General features: G+C 41.2%; 1 protein-coding gene across 39 annotated transcripts in view; it reads left to right on the forward strand.

Moving 5' to 3' along the window:
* kcnma1a (potassium large conductance calcium-activated channel, subfamily M, alpha member 1a) overlaps positions 1–21,178 on the forward strand; it is a 137,092-nt gene that overhangs the window by 24,433 nt on the left and 91,481 nt on the right. For all 39 annotated transcript variants that reach the window (XM_031306524.2, XM_035992613.1, XM_035992616.1 and 36 more), the window contains exon 2: positions 10,369–10,515. In XM_031306524.2, the coding sequence (XP_031162384.1) occupies positions 10,369–10,515 (147 nt within the window). The remainder of the gene's footprint in view (positions 1–10,368; positions 10,516–21,178) is intronic.

The following is a 21,178-nucleotide window of genomic DNA, read 5'->3' on the forward strand; positions in this document are numbered from 1 at the left end:
CAAAAACTAATACTGCCATTAGAGTAATTGATTCAACCGATTAAGGAATTAAGAAGAAAAAAATTAATGATAAATAAACCATACATCATTCTTATTTTTGCACTGTCGGTGTGTGCATATTTAAGTGTATTGGCTACACTGTTTATTTCTGATGTATACAGGGGTGGAAACATTTTAGGAAAACCTTAAAGAATAATACTCATAAAAATTGAGGGAATACATCTCTCTGACACCATCTTAAAAAGAGTGTATCATTATAGGTTTAAGAAAGGTAGTATATATTGAAAATGGAATTGCATTAGAGTGTACATGTCTGCAAGATTTGCACAGGTTACTAGTATATAACACTACTAACTTGTGCATAATGCATAAGGCTACACATATGATACAAAGTAACAATACATGCATTTATCATGAAAATCATCTGAGCTGTTGTGGTTCTGGGCTGATTTGTTTGTTGGTATAGTATTTCCACATGGTATTTTCAGCATCTGTACCTAAAGCTACCATCCACTCCTACCAGATTGCTGCAAAAAAAAAAAAAGTATCTGCCAGTCATACTGGATGTTGCTCTGTATAGAATAGGGTCGTTGATCAGTGCTGGTTAGACAACATGGAGCCAATTAGGGCAATAGCCAATACCATCTTGTTTGTTTCCTGCTCCTGGAAAACACCTAAACGGCCTGTTCTGCAGAAGGCAATGGGCCCCAGATTTTACCTGTCTGTCTGTACACTGAGTCGCTTATTTACAGAGAGCTCTCCGTCTGTCTGTGTTTAGGAGGAAAGCTCATTAAAGTGTTCTGAGGGCAATAGGGGATCCGGGCTAAGAGAGGTCACTGCTTGATAAGACGATAAGATTGTTGTAGCTGTTGCTGTTGTTGCTTTCTGTGCTGCTGCCGCTACTTAAATACACTGAGGCGGTGTGGAAGAAACAAAAGGCTCATACTTTAAGTCTATGCTTAAGGTTCATTAAGAGGGTCCACAAAACCTTATTTATAGATATCCAAAAGACTTAATGAAATAAATACTTGAAGTTGGTTCTTGTATTATATCATCTACCGTTACAACTAATACTACCAATACCAAGAAGAATCTTATAAAATATGTAATTTTAGCATGGCCTCCACAGATGAGTATCACTTCAATTGAAAATCTATCCCTGTTTAACTAATTCCAGTTTTCAGTAATATCCCAAATCGCACATCTGTCAACATACTTAATATCATGAGTATGCGTTTTGACTGCAGTCCTTAACTTCTAAAATTGAGGAGTACAAATTTGCTAATTTTTTCTAAATTTGTTTTGACACATAAATAAAAGAATATCAGCATTCTTAAGCATTCTTCACACTGTCAATTGTAATGTAATTCATGTTAAACATTTAAATTGAAAAGTGCCATCAAAGACTAGTCAAGGTCAAGGGTTGACAGTTGGGGCAGCAGTCCGCCAAAAAACGGTTGCAATGTGCCCTCAAAAGGCAGGGAAGAAGCTAGCGAGCTAGCAAACATGGATATACAGGGGCGCCTGGGTAGCTCACCTGGTAGAGCGTGCACCCCATGTTCAGAGGCTCAGTCCTCACCGCAGCTACTGCGGCTTCGGTTCCGACATGCGACCCTTTGCTGCATGCCGTTCCCCTTTCACTCCCCTTTCATGTCTAAGCTGTCCTATAAAATAAAGGCCTAAAATGCCAAAAAATAATCTAATAAAAATAAAACATGGATATACGACAATGCCGTTTATAAAATAATTTAATAACAATAACTTTAAAAAATCCTTTGCAATAGTTTTTTGAGGAGGTAAACATTTGGTAGCACTCAATGAAATTATGTTTTGAATTGTAAACATTGTATAACTCCAAAGGGTACCTTTAACCTTTTTCTTATTTCAGTCTACTAGCCAACATAATGAAAATGTATTCAAGAACCAGTATCAGACATTTTTTTTGTTGAACAAGTTTTGGACTTTTATAAAAAAAAACAAAAAAAACCAACATTATAAAGCTGCTTACCATGCTGCAATGTGGTTAAAACACATGCAGTATTGAAAAAAATGACCCCGTTGTTGTAGTGTCGTGTGCAGCTGGGAGCGTCCTGCTGCTGATGGAGCTCTGTTAGCGGAGATATGAGTTCTGCCACTGGCTCCATGGTTAGGAGGTCCAGACAGGCTGCGAGCTTGGAGGCACACTATTACCTCCTGATTCATGGGTGTGGTAAGCAATGCCGACACAAACCGAGCCCCAGTTGAAATAGAAATTAATCATTGCTCTTAACCCACACATACAATACTGTATATACACACAGACACACAGACACAACTGTCCAGTGTCCTTGAATGAAGGAAAGTCCTGTTTGTTAGAGCAATAATAGAAAATAGAGTCAACCTTCAGGGTATAGCTGAACAGATAGAGGTTGTTGGTTCTAAGCAGCAAGAACATCACAAGGACAACGTCATTTTAAGGAACATCACAGTCGCATTTAGTCCAAGCATGACAGACAATTACTCCAAAGGGTGCTGCTTGTCTTGAATGCTGCACATATATTTTCATCCAGTAACATGTACATTTGACTGTTGTACAAAATGGTGGAAATTAGCCTCAGGTGATTGTGCCACTGATGGCTACACAAGCTGATGTCATTCAAGCATGTTGCTTTTTTTCATTTCACCTACTTTCTGATAGGATAAAATGGCATGCAACCCAAACATAGTAGATTATAGTTTGGCTCAGAACACATCTTGCTATTTTACTTGAGTGTATGTAGAATAATCTCATTACACAAAGAAACAAAGGCATTCTGCAGGTAATGTATGTAAACTGGTGGGATAACCACTGCTTCTAGATGTTTTCCATGTCTGGTTTATTAAACGGACCAAAGCTTTTCCCTTCAAGTCAGACCTCATTTGCATAGAAAATAAGAATGTGAGCCTGTGTGCATAGTAACAAACCATCTCTAGATTGGTAAAAAAACCAAACAATATAAATTACTCCTTTCAACAATTAAACGATCAATTATTGCATGTGCACATGTGGAGTAGAATGTGATTTGCGTGTGTGTGGTATGAAATGACTTCACATTAATGGTGCTTTCCCCCCCTACACAGTCATTTGTTACATTTGCACTCCTCCATCTACATTCAAGTAATTACATTGTCTCTTATTTGTTTTCATGGTATTTGTGTCTGAGGCCATAAATATTTCTAATGTCTGGTTTCTGTGGTGATTACAAGGGCAATTATCTGTACTTGCAGTCAAATACGGTAGAAGCAAAGATCAGCAGAAGGGCCAACGAGCATCTCGTCAGAGGCGGAATGCCTGATTGACAGCTGTTTACCTTGTTTAGGGTGAATTATTAGGGTACAAATTCCAATGGTGTGGTATCACCCATCTCTCTGGGTCTCTAAGAGTAATGGAGAGTGCAAAGATAATTATGATATTGATTTTTGAGGTCTGAAACTCCTGTGGTGCCATTTATTGCTCAGCCACATAGTAAACTAAGTGAAAACTGCGGTTAGTGCTATTTTGTTTGTTCTCCCGACTGTTAATGCTCCTACAGCTTTCAGCTGCCAAACAACTAGATCTATAGGGAATAGAGATACTGCCGTACATTAGCTCATTCTCCGTGCTCTTTAGTCAGGCTTTTTTACACCAGAAATGTTTCAGCTTTCATTCAGGTTCTTCTATTATATAGCCTACATCTTTACATATGCCCTCATTTAAGTCACTGAGCTTTATCATCTTCAAATAATAGACAGCCAAAGACGTTACGGATGACAAGCGCAGACCTTTCAATCTCCCACAATTGACTTTGTCGTCTATTTTTTATCCCCGACCACTGGGGCTTGAAATGTTGTATCAATGGAAGAGGTGCAGTACAGCATTATGAATCAACACAGTATATTCAAGATTTTTTTTTATCTTTCATTTTCCCTCCAGTCGTAAGTAACTCACACTAATGCAGATGTGTCTTTATTCTGTCCTCTTTTGTTTGAGCAGAGGGACATGAACCCATGTACGTCCTAGACAGCATGCACTGCCAGGCCTACATTATGCTTTTTCATATTGCTGTCTTATTGTTTCTCTTCGCTAGCCGAGAAGTTATCACAATTGTGACAAAAAGCTTACTTGGAGTGCAGCCATTTTGAGGAATGAGTTCCTGTCCTGTTTGTGCAGATGGGTGTGTTTTCCAGTGGTAATGCATAGAGATGTAAACTGTTTGGCTTGTATTGTTTGCCGACATTGTTGATGTCAACTATTTAGTTCAGTGTGTCCACAAATCGTCTAATCCTCTGGCCTGCAGTGCTCAATGGGCTTGGCACAGAGGGGCAGTACATGGCTAATACTGATTCTGGAGAAACTTTTCAATGACACCGATAGTTTTGGTGTCCTTGGTGAGACCAATGATCCAACTCTGATGTTGTACAGTATTTGTCTTTGGAAAGTTTGGACTTTTGGCTTGGATGACCTCAATCTCCTAGTTTCTTGGTGCAAAATGCTGTCATTTGTAATTTTCTAAAAATGATTTAGCTCCATATAAACTCAACCCTGTGAGCATAAACTGTGTTCTTAGTATAGTATATTATACCATATGTGCAGATTTGCCCTGCAGCTTCCCAGCCTCTGTAAATCACATGAGAGTGGTGATAGGAAAATTGTGTTGTACACTGTACCTGTGTAATCCCTAAATCAAACACATGGCAGCCTGGGTAAGCCCTTAACCTACGGATCAACAGGCTTTGGCCCGTAGAGTCCCATTATTTTAAATCAGAATACTCATCTTTATTTTTGGTATTTGATCTCTATGTTTTGCAGTACTATATTATATATTAACTCAATTTATTGTTGCAGAGAAACATCACTTCCTATGGCCTGACAGTAATTAGCCTGTACCATTTGCCCCCCTTAGTTCTATATGGTTCAGCAGGCATGACCGATACACAGAAATAGCAGCTTTTGGCGTTGTCAGATTCAGCTTTGCACCTGTGAATGTGAGCATGCGCATTAGTAGGCGATGTGAAGAGGCTCCTTATTCTTCCTTCCTCTTCCCTTTTGCTGTGACCCAGTGTAGGTCTGTAACTGTACCGGCATTAAAATAGCAAACGGGGGAACAGAGCGTGTTATGAGATTCACTAGTTTCACGTCTCCCTGGGTGAGGCTATAAATAGTCTTTCACAGTGGAATAGAGTTTTCCCCAGCGATGCGGACGAAAGCCAGAGGAACAGCTGCGCTTAAGCCAAGTCCTGTTAGATCAGCAGAGTCACATGGACATGATCCTGTCTCTCTCTCTTGTCTTTTCTTTCTGTCTCACTCTCTGTCTCCTGTCTCTTACTCTCACTTTCCACTCTTGCTCCCAATCTGTCCCCACTGTCTGTCTTTCACTGTTTGTTTATCTCTCTGTCTTGCAGTATCTTTGTCTCTCTGTCATTGTCTTCCCCGTCCTGTCTCTCTGTCCTGTGTTTGCTCAGTTTTCCATCTCTCTTGATGTCTTGTAACATGTGTCTCTCTGTCACTATCTTTGCCCCCCCTTGCTTTATCGTGCCGTCAGTCTATTTTCTTTGCTTCCTCTGACTCTTTGTTTGAGTGGGTGTCCTTTGTCTCCCATAGCTGTTTGTCTGTTTGTCCCTTTCCTGTAGATTTCTCACTGTCAGTCCGTCTCTTTGTTTTTTTTTCCTCTGTCATGTTTTATATGTCTTTCTCATTATTACCAGCCCTCCCCTGTGTACTCTGCTAATTGGTACAATCCTAATATTAACAGTGTTAATCTGCGTTGTTATAAAAAGGTTTCTTGAAATAGGAGGAGTTGAACTACATACCTTTGAACTACATACCTTTTTTTAATAGAAATTTTCAATCAACACCTTCCACATTAATGACTGATAGTTTGCAAAATGTTGTATGTACTCTAAAAGAGTGCTGTGTTGCATTTCTCATATCACATTTGTATTTTTATTAATTTAGAAGTTGAATTCCTGCATGCTGTCAGCACTAATTTATTCGTTCATTGAAAAATATGAATGCACATCTGTAACAACAATCAAAAAATGAGTAAAATCACCAGAACCTGAGACAATTACACCATCATTTCTGTTCATACTGGGCAGGGAAAAGAGAGGTTAAAAAGGACATTAGGACATTAGTAGATCAAACAAGAACCAGTGCAAGTATACTATTTAAACTAGAAATCATTTTCATACTCTGCATCTTTAAGGTATAATACTTTAAGATGATGATTTCAGTCCTGGTTGATTTGGCTATACCAGTGGTGGTTATTGGTAGTAACAGCAAGTGTGGTTTAATTCTACAGCAAATATGCCTTAAGTGTATCTGTACCTTGCCATTGCTAATCTCATTGACAAATGCATTGCATTTGACTGCTTCACAATACCGTGTTTGCAGTCAAACACTTTTAATGTGAACTTGCAGCAGTAGGAAATGTTTGGTTTGCATTAGCAGTAACTTGGTACAGCTCTGAAATGGCTGAACATGCTGATATCAATGAGATAAAACAGTAATGCTGAATTACATAAATGCATCATTTCCTGTGAATCTCTCGTGTGGTGATAGGAAATTTGAATCCAGCTCGGGAATGGCAGACTTCGCCACTAACAATCAAAAACACTGTATAGAGAATCAATTACAGAATGTAAAAACATTGAACGACCATTACTAAAACAATCTTGACCATAACTAGTATAAAAAGGGTTGATTTTTTAAAATATTAAGGATTGTTCTTCAAAGACAAAAATTAAACATAGAACTGACAAGGTTTCGGACAAATCCGGCGTAAAATTAACCTAGGGGTTAATAACACATGTGTACCGAATCGACCATTCTCTGGGATATGTTGTCATGCTAATCGAATGTGACCAGTTTTAGTGCAAACTGCTAATTAGCTTATAATGCTAGTCGTCGGGGCACGGATAAAGTAAAAAGAAATCACTATTACTATACCACTAACAAGCCTCAAACTAGCACCACACTTCCACGGTAGCATAATGAGGGTCCCTACATGTAAACCGAAGCATTGAGAACTTTGTAAGTGTACAGACAGTTTATAAAGACAGGTACCGTTCACGAGCAGTCAAATGCCGAACGCTGTGCTTGAGCTATGTTACTGGTTACTGGTTACTGGTTACACGGCGTTTGTTGTTTTATTAAGAAATCTTTGCTTCCTTCATCATACAATTTTGAGTTTGGTTAAACCAGTTTGGTTGGTAGCACGGTGGCTCAGTGGTTAGCACTTCTGCCTCACACCAAGAAGGTTCTGGTTTCGAATCCAGGTTGTTCCGGGCCTTTCTGTGTGGAGTTTGCATGTTCTCCCCGTGTTTGTGTGGGTTTGCTCTGGTTTCTTCCCACCATAAAGACATGCATGCTAGGTAATTATGACTACAGTTGAAAATTAGCCGACTGGCTAACACTGGCGCATTTACAGAAATGTTGATTAATGTGCATTGTCCTAATCAAATAAAACTTACAAACAAACAAGTTTACTAAACCCTGCTTCTGTCTCTCTCTCTGTCTCTCTGCCTAACTTTATCTCTCTCAGTTTGACATCACAGGTGTGTGTATATATAGCCAGCAGATGGATTCTCCCGTGGCAGGCTGCTTCAGTGCTTCTCTCTCCCTCGGCTCAGGCCCACCGTCGGCCACTCAAATGAACTAGAAGCAATTTCTTGTTTACACTGTCTCTTCTGATCTGCACAACCATCAGTTTGTGACTGCATCCATTATTCATGTGTTCCCCTCCACCATACACATACATACACACACACACACACACACACACACACACACACACACACACACACACACACACACACACACACACACACACACACAGTAAAACATTACTGCTGCTCAATGTGTTATTGCCTCCATGTTCAAGGGTGTACCCGTGAGAATTTCTATTCCCATTTCAACCTGGCATCCTTGGGGGTCTAGACACAGAGTGTACATTATACATGAAATCTTCTTCATGTCTTGAAATCCTTGTACAGTCCATGTCTAACTATGCAGTAGTCTGTCTTTTAAAAAAACTAATTCATGAAGACATTGTTTGGTGTTTCCATGATGTGATGTAGCACTAGCAAACCTGTCAGTCAGTTAGCAGTATTTACCCCAAAATTGTTGTGACAGGACTAATGTCTGAAGGCGTAATTTGGAGTACACAGTAGCAAGGAGAGCTAGGAACAGGTACAGCTACTGTGAGTCGTGACTTTTGTGCGATGTGTTCCTACTGCGGTGTGAAGTGTGAAGTTGATGGGGCCCTCTGGCTAAGAAGTAACTGCTGAGCACAGACTAGCACATACTATGCCACAACAACATGCCTGGAGTGCTATCGAGCAGGCACACAGCCAATCACAGTGAAACCTTAGACATCCCTCTGCACTGTCACCCGCATGCATACACACTTGTCTCGCCATCACATGCTGGCTACGTAGTCAAGAGAGTACTAAAGAAGTATGGACGAGGGGTGGTGGGTGGTTGGGAGTTTAAGAGAAGACAGAATCTTAAGCATGCAGCCTGCGTATTAAGTTAGACATACAGTATTACTATAGTATAACTATTTACAGCTGACCATATTCTCCAGCTTTCAGGCTACACAATCTCATAAAGTTGTGTGAAATTAGCCTGAACATTGACATGTAGATGTTGTTTACATAAGCGTTTTGAGCACAAACTGGATCGTGTGGCAATCTTAAAATATGTGATTTGTTTTTTCTCAAATAGAAAAAAATTAAAAAAATTGAATAGTTATGATTTGGAAATAAATTTGTTAAAGTTAAGATTGCTTCCAGTTAATGACAGCTGCCTTTTATAATCGGGCACGGATTTTGTGTGACTTTTAAAGACAAAACTGAATACTACTGAAAAGTTCGTGAGTCTTCTAACACTAAGCTATTTAACGAGTATAAAAAGCATAAGTAACTGAATTATCTACCTCAGTACTGAGTGGCCCGACTGCAAGAGCAGATAATGATCTTATGACCAAGTCATGCTTTTTTAGGGCCAGTTTATTGGCATTGCTATGGGGTTGGAATCAAATTAGGAAGATGGCAGCTGTGTCCATGCCATATCATTATGAAATCTAATTTGACCAGACAATCCTCTTGAAATGGACAGAGCACTCTCTTGGGCTCATCTATTATAGCACTGCTCTTCAGCCCTGCAAAAATACTCAAGTTGCAATCTGGTTTGTTTTTATTTTGCATGTGGGCACATACAGTATTGGTCACCCCAGTAGCTGGTTGGCCTTTGGTTGTGTACTCTTCCTGGAACTACTCTTCTTCACAAACTCGCTGTAAACACAAATCTTTGTAACGTCGTCATTTTTGAATGTTATGGGTTCATCCAAATAAACTGTAGCAATGTGACATGTACAGTACTGGGAAACAAATTTCAGTTTGTTGACATAACACATAATCTGCTTTGATGGCTACTTGTCGTATGTCACTGTGAGGAGTGACATTGTAAAATCCGTCCCAAGCGCTGCATGTGTACCCTGGTGAAATACGAGCCTGCCTCCTTGGAAAGGAGCCGCAATCAAGAGGGTTGATTCTTTGTGGACGCCATTTGCTGGGCTTAACCACATGGTTTTCTGAGGCTAGCGGTGACATATACAAACCTTCACTTTGCGTCTTTGTGCATGTAGTTTGTATGATTTTGTTGCCCTAAAGGCTGTAAAATCACAGGGAAATCTACTCCTTCTCCTTTTCTGCCAGAAGGACAGGGAAGTTGAGTGCCTGCTCTTGTCAAATCAGGAGTGAGTGAATGGCTGGAAAGGAACAGCTGCGTGCGGTGTTTGTGCCAAGTAATGCATGTCAATGAACTGCCATGCAACTCTGCTCACTCAGTCGGACACAAAGAGGAACGTTGAAAGGCCTGCATGAGAGCAGTTTTACTCTCTCAACCCTGCGGAACAATTAACTTAAAGAGCCAAATTCGCAAAATGGGGAGAGGGAATCCACATTCTGTCATTATATAACATAACGACACTCAAATTATTTAAACACACAGATTTAACATATAACAGATGGATGCCATCATGGCGAGATGGCTGCAATCAGTCATCAAGTCATTTTTTGACCTCAGAGGTTGTAGCTTGTCATGAATGTGGATGTGCATGAGCTCAGGAGTACTGAAGCCTTAGCCTTCCACTTAACAGGATATTGTTTTACAGTAAAGGCTGATACCAGTAATTTGTTTATTTGTTGATTATATTCAGCAAACGGTGGTTATGCAGTAAAGCTTTAAATGCCCCTTCAAGTTTGTGCCTTTTTATTTCTCCCCTGTATATTCTCCGTATCCCTAAAGCAGGCCATGTTCCTGTTTTCTATCTTTAATATGCTCACGCAAATTTGTTTTTATTCCAGGAGGCTCAGAAGGTGATCAATCCGGCAGCAGACAAACCAAAGGATGAGAAGGAGGAGGTCCCAATCAGCGAGGTGGGATGGATGACTTCAGTCAAAGACTGGGCTGGTGTCATGATCTCCGCTCAGACAATCACTGGCAGAGTTCTGGTAAGTTTTCCATCTTTTAGTGGATATAAATATCTCAACCCCCAAATCCAGACTCAAATCCTTTAGCACTTTTTTGACACTAATCATTTGCCCAACCCACAATTAGTTAAGAGCCTTTCCTCAGGCAAATGGGCTGCAACTGGTTTTCACACCCAAGTTGGCTCTTAGATTAATCCACTGTATAATCCATTGCCATGTACACATTTACTCACCTGTTTTATACAGGTCCCACTGGAGACATACTGTAGGGCCATTAATTTGATCCCTACAGAAGCTAGCAGATGCTCAGTCCTCACTGAAACTCAGTCAGCTATTTGGCTGGCACTGTCCAGCCTTCTTTCTGCTGCAATGGCCTATGCCCGGCACGTTGTAACTCACTCTGCTGTGCCTCAGCCAGCTGAACTGATGAATGTGTGTGTATTTGTGTGTGTGTTTGTGTGTGTGTGTGTGTGTGTGTGTGTGTGTGTGTGTGTGTGTGTGTGTGTGTGTGTGTGTGTGTGTGTGTGTGTGTGTGTGTGTTTGCACACATGCTTTTGTGTATGTGATGGGGAGATTTATTTGTTGAGTACGAGAAGTAGCATGGTGTTTGTGCAATAGGTAAGAGGCTGTCACTGTGGCTTTTTTCTTTCTTTTTCGAATTACAGTCCCTCTCCCTTGCTGACCCTCCTTTCTTTAGCTTCATCCCTCACTCTGCCGCCAGATTCTTTCCTGAGCTCTACAACTCTTTGCAAAATCCTGATGTATCTGCAACGGTCTAACTCATATATATGATGCTGGGCTTATATTCAGCCTTTTCCCATATTGCTTGAGTTTTCAACTTTAATAATTTAGTTAATTCTGTCCATTGATGTTGACAAAGAAAATTGTCTCAGGAATAGAAAAAGCAACTTCAAGGATTCATATTCCAAAAGCACTGCTTGTAGTAAGGACACAGTTTGAGACTGTACAACACATTGTGAACATACGATACAATCTCAAAAGTCAAGGAGTCAGGAGAGAGAGAGATGGATCCAAATTAAAATACCAACACTGTCATTGTTAATGTTTGCTGGAATGTGGCAGTACTTTCTTCACGCCTGTTGAGAATAGCTGGGAGTTGAGGATTCAGACCTTTCATGGTGTGGAAGATGAAGAATCCTGAAGGGAGCTGTCAATTTACAAAATTAGCCTCTCTTTCATCACTTCCCCACTCACACACTCCGCTGGCATGGACATAGCTCCCTCTCGCTTTCATCCTCTGCTCTGACTGAGCGCTCCCAATCTGCCCTGTGTGTGTGTGTGTGTGTGTGTGTGTGTGTGTGTGTGTGTGTGTGTGTGATTGAATTGATTCCTGCACTAAAGCTACAGAAACAATGTATGTAATCCCATATTGTCCAACAAAAACAATGAGGATCATAACCAATGAATGTAGATATCCGCCCTATCTCTCTGTGCAGTTGATTTGCACGGCATGGTGGGTACAGAAATAGGTCAGTCCTGCCATCTTTCTTAATGGAATCTTGGGTGGCAACCAGGGACCATCTGTTCACATGGTCTGCTCCCTAAACCCTGTGGTCATCCCTCTGCCTACCCATCCACCAACACACCGCATGGCACTCTGGATATTGACCCCTGTCATCTGCAAATTCAACTCATCTGTTTATCTCTGCAGTAGAGTAACGGCACATGCATTCTAACAGTGATTGTAACAAATCCAGCACAATCCAGATTCTACAGTAGAACCTCTGACCGGAAGCACACTCTTCGTTTGTACTCTTCCTCTCTTTGTACACCTTTGCCTGAGATTACCGCTCTCTTATCTCATTTTCACTATTTTCTAGCTTATATGTGTAAGGACAGTTGCTTACTGTGTGTGTGTGTGTGTGTGTGTGTGTGTGTGTGTGTGTGTGTGTGTGTGTGTGTGTGTGTGTAACAGAGTTGAGAGAGAGCAAGAGAGAGCAAAGAAACATAGAGACAAACACACCAACAAAGGGACGGACAGGCAGATGGAGAGTGAAACAGAGACTGGTTGTGAGAGTCGGTGAATAGTAAGGCACTGTTTGCTTGAAAGGGGTTTCTAGGCATAGAGATATCCCGGTGTATCACCTACTGTGATTTGTTCTACTTCTGGTGGGGCTGATAATTCTGCCAAGCAGGTTGTGTTTGCTTACCTGCTCAGTCTAATGATATGTAACACAATATGTACAGTAGCCTTCTGATGAGCACTCTGTGTAGGTGAATGAGTACTGTATCTCATGTGGGTGGAATTTGTACATTTGTGGATGCATGTATGCTAGTATTTCTCCACATATACAGTACATGCATGACAGCTTGTGTATCTGTCTAAATGTGTGTGTGTGTGTGTGTGTGTGTGTAGGGGGGGGGGGTGATTTTGTGGGACTATTGCACTCCCATCAGTGCTTTACTGCAGATCAAAATTGCAATGAGTATCCGTATACACAGAACCTGACTGGTAACTATGGCAACTGCTGTGTAGTGGCGCTCAGTCATCTGACATTAGGGGGCTGCCTGAGCATAGCAGAGCAGAATCACACACATGCACACAGGTAGGTTTAAAGCTTGATACAGGGTCCATTCTATCCAGCTGAAAGAGCCAAAGCCAAAGCAGATTGAGACAGATACCCTAAGGTAGGCAGAAAGGCAGAGCCCTCCATCCTCATTCATTAGTTTGCCTTGATGACTTCACTGCCAGGGAAAGATCAAGTTTACCCCCAGGCTTATTGAATCACCAGACAAATCTAAATCCAACTATGGCAGCAGCTTGGCCCAGGAGTCCCCCATATTGTTTCCCCATGCTGGGCCGAATCACTGGTGTGTGAAGAACAAGGCCTGTTTTGTTATTGGTGCCTAATGTGTCTTTGCCAAACTACTTTGCTCTGATGAGAAAGGGATTAAATGAACACACATCCACCCACGCTGCATAACCATTAAGACCAGACATGTGCTGCATGAGAATCATTCTGGTCATTAGCGGCCCTGTTTTAAAGGAGTCCCATTGCTGAGCTATAGGCTGCGAGAGCAGAAAACTATTACGGCTCATGACATTGCTCAGACCATGTAATAACCGTAAACAAAGAGCAGCAGGTGCACACAGGCATGTGTGTGTGTGATAATGTATGTGTTCAATACATCTTTGTGCCTTATGTGGTTTCAAGAGACAAAGGTGCTGATAATACGTTGTTTCCTCAGACTGGTCGTATGTCAAAGTCCCCTGTCTTTGTGTGATCATACCCTCTGTAACCTACATGCATGAGCCCCTCCAACTACCATCAAACCTGGAGCCATATATCCAATTTCGATTAGGCTACGTGTCACCTTATGTGCCTTATAAAATATCAAATTTGAAATGATTGATGTTAGCATGAGCCAGTGTTGCTCCTCTGTGTGGCTCTTTAGCTTTTTGTATCACCTTTACAATACCAGCTTATCAAATATTTATCACCTCACTCACACATGACATGCCTCCAGTTTGGCTTTCAGTTGACACTAAGCTCGGGGTCAAAGAAAAAAACATGAGGGGTAATGAACTTAAACATAATCACAACACAACCCTCTGCTGGTATCATAAAAAAGAGAAGAATAAAAACAAAATTTCTAACAAAAATCCAAATATTTAAAAATGTTTTCGTAAGAACTGTTTGGAAATTGATAGATATTGTAGGTGAAAAAGTCAGAAGGACTTATGCAGAACAGGAAGCAAGTAAGCGACTAAGTGCCAGCTGCAGCTTTAAGAGGAAGTGTCTCTCAGAGGCCCACAAGACAGTTGTCCACACAAAGACACTGCATGTGGAACATAGGTGAATGGCAGAGCACCTCTGTTCTGACAGTGGATGGCTCATCGCTCTTCTGACAACCGTATCACCCCAGTTGCTTTATAGAAAAACCTCATTAAGCACTCAAGGGCACAATGCCCGAGGAAATGACTAGTTGGACAGCTGGAAATATGAGTGGGCGGAATTATTGTACTGCATTGCCACAGCATCTGATCTAATTGATTCCTGCATTAAAGCTACAGTAACAACGTATGTCATCCCATAATGTCCAACAAAAACAGCGAGGATCATAACCTACGAATGAAGACATTCGCCTTATCTCTCTGTGCAGTAGATATGCATGGCATGGTGGGTACAGAAATAGGTCAGTGTGTGTGTGTGTGTGTGTGTGTTTGCAGGAAAGGTGAGATTGTGCATACGTGGAAGGACACTGTGGGTATGTTGCATTGTGTTTCCAGGTGTCCTCAAAAAATTCTCTCCAACCCACTGTGACTACCTGCATGAAGAACAGCTGTTATTCACGGTGTTCTACTTTTCAGACTGGCATTGTTTATGTTAGTGCAGTGTGTATCTACCCCTATGTATATGAAAATGTTTGTACTGACAGTTCTTTGGGCTTTCATAAGCATTTTTGTGTTTTTTTACAGCAGCCATTTGGTACTGCCAGAGTCTGTTTGCATCTCTGAATTTACCCATGAACGCATTTGTGTGCATCTGATGTGCATTTGCCTGAGTATTGCGTGAGTGTGCGTGTGTGTGTGTGTGTCTGTGTTCGTGAGCATGCATGCATGTGTAAATGCATGTCTGTTTGCGTCTGCTTGGGCTGGCTAATTACGCTTTCCCGTCGAGTGTGTGGAACAAATGTATTGCTGTCAGTAAACTTCTCAGAATGGATACAGCTGTCAACACAGCACCATCTCCAGCATCACACTTCTCTGTGACAACAGCTTCATCCCTTTGCATAAAGGTAACAGGCAGCATATATCATATGCATTCAGTAGGATAAGACATCTTGCTCATTATATTGCATGATTGCAAGAGTCAGGATTTTACTACACAGTAGTTTATCCATCCACGGGGAGCAGTATGTGTTACTGATGAATGAGGAATCTGTACAACAAACACATCCACCCACACACATACAGACACATTTGCAAGTGCACTCTGAACTAGGACTTGGCAATGGTTGGTTGAAATCATCACAGCATTTATAATGTTTTTATATATCGATATACATAGAGAAATTTGTAAAACAATAACATCATATGGTCAACTTTTCATGAAATTATTCTGATGAATGTCAATAAATAACCATATGGAATTAGCAGCCAGTCCTTCCCTAGACACATGGACAGATATACGCACATACATGGACACAAACACTCAATTCCCATAGTGTCAGTCAAAAGTATCTGTCGAAGAAAGTGCCTGTCATGTTGATGTGAGAAATGAACAATCAATAGCCGCAGAGACCATCTCTCCATGAATCATCACACTCACTTCACAACCCAATTTCTCTGTAAATTTATAGGAGTGGACATGGACAAATCTATACATTTTTCACCTCTGTGTTCAGCATTCGTGACATGACACTTTGCTCCATCAGTGTGTTCCTCCATAATGAAACTCGATTTCTGACCCAGTGGGCTCCTATTCCCTGAACTTAAACTCAGTGCCCTCTGAAACCTCCAGACGGTCTCTTTGCCTCCCTCCCATTTTCCCAGTTGTTGAATTTTAGCTAGCTGTACAGCTTATTCATTTTGTAATTTGCCATAATTTATTGATGGCAATGCAACTGGCATTGACTTAAATCCTCTGAATGGTGATGAATAGCTGTTTATGCTGGAGGGACCACGGGGGACAAGCACTGCAGCAGAGGGAGTGAGATGGAGTGAGCAGAAGGAGAGAGAAGGGTGTGGTCCCGGCCAAAGTCTTATACTGATGACTATACATGCATGTAGGAGTGCAGTAATCCACAAAAATTAGGCATTAGTGAAAATGTTTTGTAGAGCATGAATTATATCTTTCAAAATATGAAATAAAAGTATTAATACAGGGTGACTGATTTAGTCAGTGTTTGTCTTTTAGCCTCCCTTGCGGCATGGCTCCAGGGAAAACAATGCTGGTCTGTCAGTCTTTCGATCGGTCCACCACTTTGGTCCAGACTGAAATATCGCAACAGCTATTGGATGGATTGCCATGCAATTCAGACATTCCACAGTAATAACTTTGATGATCCCCTGACTCCTCCTCTAGCTTTGCAAGGGATTTATGACCAAATACCTGCAAAACTAATGACATTCCTATCAGCCTTGGCTGTATTTCATGTTTAGTGCTAGTAAACAAATGTTACCATGCTGACATGCTAAACTAAAATGGTGAATATACTGTAGTAAACCTAATACATGCTACCGTCAGCATTTTAGCATTGTCATTGTGAGCATGATGGGAGCATGATTAAGTTGGCATTTAGCTCAAAGCAACGCTGTGCCTAAGTACAGCCTTGTAGCATGGCTGTTGACTTTTAGTCTTGTTATAAAAGGTATTATATATTTAGGTAAATGTTGCTTTGTTTTAATTTAAGCTTCATTCTGGTGGTTAGAGCAAACTAGAAAAATACCTGAACCTTTAGCTTTTATGTGTTTAAGACAGTTAAGTTACAAGTGCACATTTAGAATTCCTACAGCTTAGTAGTGAAAGTTATGTTATTTTTCTTGGTATTTTAAGAGATATTATAGTTAAGTGATTATGTTAAGTGTATGAAAAGTATGAGTACATGTGTATGTTCGTTTATGTAATGATAAATGTCTGTTTGTATGTTTTTATTGGTTTTGGTCTTTGATTTACTGCTACATGTCACTGGATTTAGTGGTTCAGCTGTGTGAAGGCAGCCCTGCTGGCTTGCTTTTTCTGGGCTGCTGCCACATAAGAAACATAAGTCGTGCACTGAGCGCTGGAGGAGTGAAGAGGCAGGAGTAGGAGGGGATGAGAGGGAAAGCAGGGTGTCATAGGAGGAAAGACGAGCAACAGGGAGCCCTGCCATCAAGCTGCATCGTTTCAACTTGTAGAAATGTACACACTGCTTTCTCACTTTGCAAGCAGACAGTGCTGCACATCTGAGCATGCATGTTTAAATACAGGCACAGCGTACAGCATTATATTATCCAGAAAACAGTCCACTTCAAATTATGCCACGTAAGTATAGAAGAAGAGCGCTGAGTGTGTGAAACAATGACAGCTACAGCTAGAGTTCCTTCACCAGATAAACCAGAAAAGAAAGAGAGAAAGATCAATTTGTATGTGAAATATGCACCAGGGCTAAAGGAATCAAAATCACCTAATGGATTACAGTACACCATTCACACCATAGTGTAGTTATAGTTTAATTTCTTCCTTTGCTTCATTTAATTGATCAGCATCCCACTGCTTTTGAATTTGCAGCACACTAGGGAGAGTTTTACAACTCTGAAATGGTTGGTCTCACTTTGTCCTCATGAATGATTTTCCCTGCAGCCCTGCTTTAGGCCTGTCATAACTCTGAGCCATTCTGCGGGATGACTCATCATTGCTTGTTCTTTTTTTCGCCTATCTATTAAGCTATCCATTTGCCACCTGGGCCTCTATCGCTAAAGAGCCAGTGACCTACACTCGTCTTATTTCACTGCAGCCCCCGTGCCCTTGTCTGTCACACCCTCTCTCAAACCGTTTTGCAGAGGAAAAAGTTCAAAAGAGTAGACGTTCACTTATCTGGCTATCCAGCCTTCTCTTTATTACATCAAAGTCACCTGTGACTTACAAGGCAATGTGTCTGAGACACTGTGGCGACAGTACATGTTAATTTGTTTCCTTTAATCTGGGCGAAGAGAAACGACTGCACATTCATTCTAAAAAATACTCACAAATGAAATGATGTCTCTGTAACTAAAATGATTTAATAAAAAGTTCAAGTGTTTGTATTTCATAATTTGTTTCATATATTGTTTGTCTGGTGGCATTTCCCTTGGAGTGTGTCGTAAACAAATCCAAAATCACTTAGTTAATTGCAACAAACTCACCGTAGCTTTTAAAAATTCGCCCATGCTAAAATATTGCCTTCCTTGAATCTCGGCAAAGTGACTGCAGTAATGATATTCTGTTTACTTTTTACAATATGATTATTTATGCTCTGCTGAAACCTCGGAGTGAAATGAGATTACACTTAGAGTCACATTAGAATGCAGGCCAGAGACAGACAGACAGACTGACAGACAGTTTGAGGCACACAGTCACTGAGCAATCAGTCAACAGGCAAATAGGCAAATGGACAGGCAGAAAATTGCGTGCAGACAGAGAGAGACCTAAGTCGGCAGTTACGGAGGATACATGTTTGTCATTTGGAGCCCCCTGTCACTTCAAAGAAAGCACTTTCCCCATCTCATTTTTGTCACGGCTGCCTGGTATGGTCTCGGGGAGGAGTGCTGAGGGACTCAGTGCCTCTGGGATGACGCACACCTAATGGATCCGAGCTTGCAGCATCAGATTGATCCAACCGCATCTAACACCGCTGCCACTGCCAGGCACATTTCTTAAAGCTTTCCAAAAATAGGATTAGGGACAGAGGACATTACCAAGATTAGCTAAGAATGAAAATCCATTTGGTTGCAATACTGCTGATTAAACAGGAGTTTTATTTTATATTTTCCTATAGACGCAGAAGTGCATTATTGTAGAGCAAAAGAAGGACAACCTCCGTTTTTATACTTTATTTGGTAATGAAAGGGAAATTAGTTGACGATTACATTCAGTATGTTTACTTGCTCTTAAGTAATCAGGTTACAGTTTGCTTACTACAGTAAGCTGATTTCTTAACTGTCATATAAATGAGAGCCTGGAAACCTGGGAAAGTACCAGTGGAGCGGGTTCATGGAGGGAAAGATAATTACCCAGAGTGATGCAACCTCATATTTGGTAGCTTCCAGAGGTCTAAATAAGTTGGTTTCCACTAATGTCTCATCCTTGTCTACAAACACATCTTGTCCTACACCTTGGCTACCTGAATGAGCTAACATGAATGCTAATGTCTAGCTACTTACCTGCAGCACATTGAGCACCTAACAGCGTGCACATGTCAAAATAGATCACTAAATCAAGTGGTCCTTATTCCACAATAACTGCTAACAAAATGCTGCCTGTCCGGGGCTTGTAACCTAGCTTTACATTGTGCCTCAGCGCCCTTGCTTTCTCAGCTGTCAGTCAGATTGTGCACCAGCTCACCCACTCACAGGCTTGAACGCTAAAGGATCATTTCTCACATATCCCCAAAGACCTTTATTTCCTCCTCAACATGATTTCAGACTGCAAAAGGGGAAGACTAATTTTAGTTGGCGGTTCCATAGTAGGCTACAAGCAAACGATAAATGAGCATCTGCAACTGAATGATAGTAAATTAACCTGGAGGTTCCTGGAGAAAGAAACAAAATACCTCCCAGGTCCATGCTGTAGGTGTTGCTCTCTAACTCACTTTGTGCTCCGAGCTCCCTGGAGTGGGCTGAGCATTAAGTTTAATTTCCCAGTTGGGACTGATGAAGAATCAAGTTTTTCTTGGTGCAGGCTTTATATGCTGCATGTCAGTTGCTCTGTTGAGCAGGAACTGCCTCTTCTTCTGTCTCACCATCTATACATCAGCAGGTCTGAGTCACACAGTGAGATAGTGTGTGGGAGTGAAAGGATCATTGGAGATGGGGCTCACTGCATCCCTACCTTCGGTTAAAGGGTGGACAGGTTATTATTGCAGCAACATCAGTGGTTGAAGATAGATGTCATGGTTCTACTCCTCCTAAGGGGCAACAAAAAGCAACAGTCACATAAGGTTTTGTATTAATGGTAAACACCTCTCTACTGAGCTGTGCAGAGCCTCAGACGGTGAATGATTGCCAGTTTTCAATGTGTCGGCATTGCTAGATTGTGATGTTTTTTTGACCGTCCTATGACTCCTGTGACAGTATGAGGCCGGTCATAGATATGGTCTTGGGTTCGTTCTGAATATGCTGTTGTCACTCGTGTCATGTTTGCGCTTCTAATTGCTTATCAGAGGAGTCAGCACAGTGGGGACCATCTGCTAAGCTAGGTTTCAGATCTGTTTACCCCCACTGGGATTCTGTTTCCTGGAATGGGACGGCCATGCAGTGTCCCTAAAACACATCACCTCCACCAGCCCGCCGCTCACAGTTTCCATGAGATCATCAGGGGACATTCACAGGTGATGTAGGAGGCACAGGAAGGAGGGGGGGTTATTGTATGAGAGTGCAGGTGAAAGTGAGATATGGGGGGAAAAGGGAATGAGAAGAAATAAAAGCAAAAGAAAAAATCCTATTAGAATTGATCTTGATATAGATTTCAGCAGAGGCTGAAATGCATATTTGCAGAAGTTTGTTTCAATTTCAATATACTTGACTTGGTTTAATCATCTTGTGTTTAATCATCTAACAATGTCTAGCTTGCTTGTGAGTAAATCAGAGGAGTGGAGACATGTTTTGGCTTTGTAACTGAAGTTCTTTCATATTAGGAGCTACTGCGAGGTGCTAATTAAATGGTTTGTAGGTCTGACTTTGCCTCTGGCCATAAATTGCATCAGTATTGAGTTCAAAGCCTCAATGCATCAAAGACGGACCAGAAGCAGAACTCCTCTCCTCTCCTCTCCTCTCCTCTCCTCTCCTCTCCTCTCCTCTCCTCTCCTCGGACAGCAGTGAAACACATTTTGAAGTCTTAATTTCTTATCAGTACATCCAACATGCCAGGACACAGCTATATTTGACTGCATGCACAAACGCAAGTGCGTGCATGAGTAATGTGTACCGTATGTAGGCTATATGAGTGCTTGTTTGCTCATTTTGATTATTATGTGTTACGCA

This window comes from Sander lucioperca, chromosome 15 (assembly GCF_008315115.2).
Source record: "Sander lucioperca isolate FBNREF2018 chromosome 15, SLUC_FBN_1.2, whole genome shotgun sequence".
Classification (NCBI taxonomy): Eukaryota; Metazoa; Chordata; class Actinopteri; order Perciformes; family Percidae; genus Sander; species Sander lucioperca.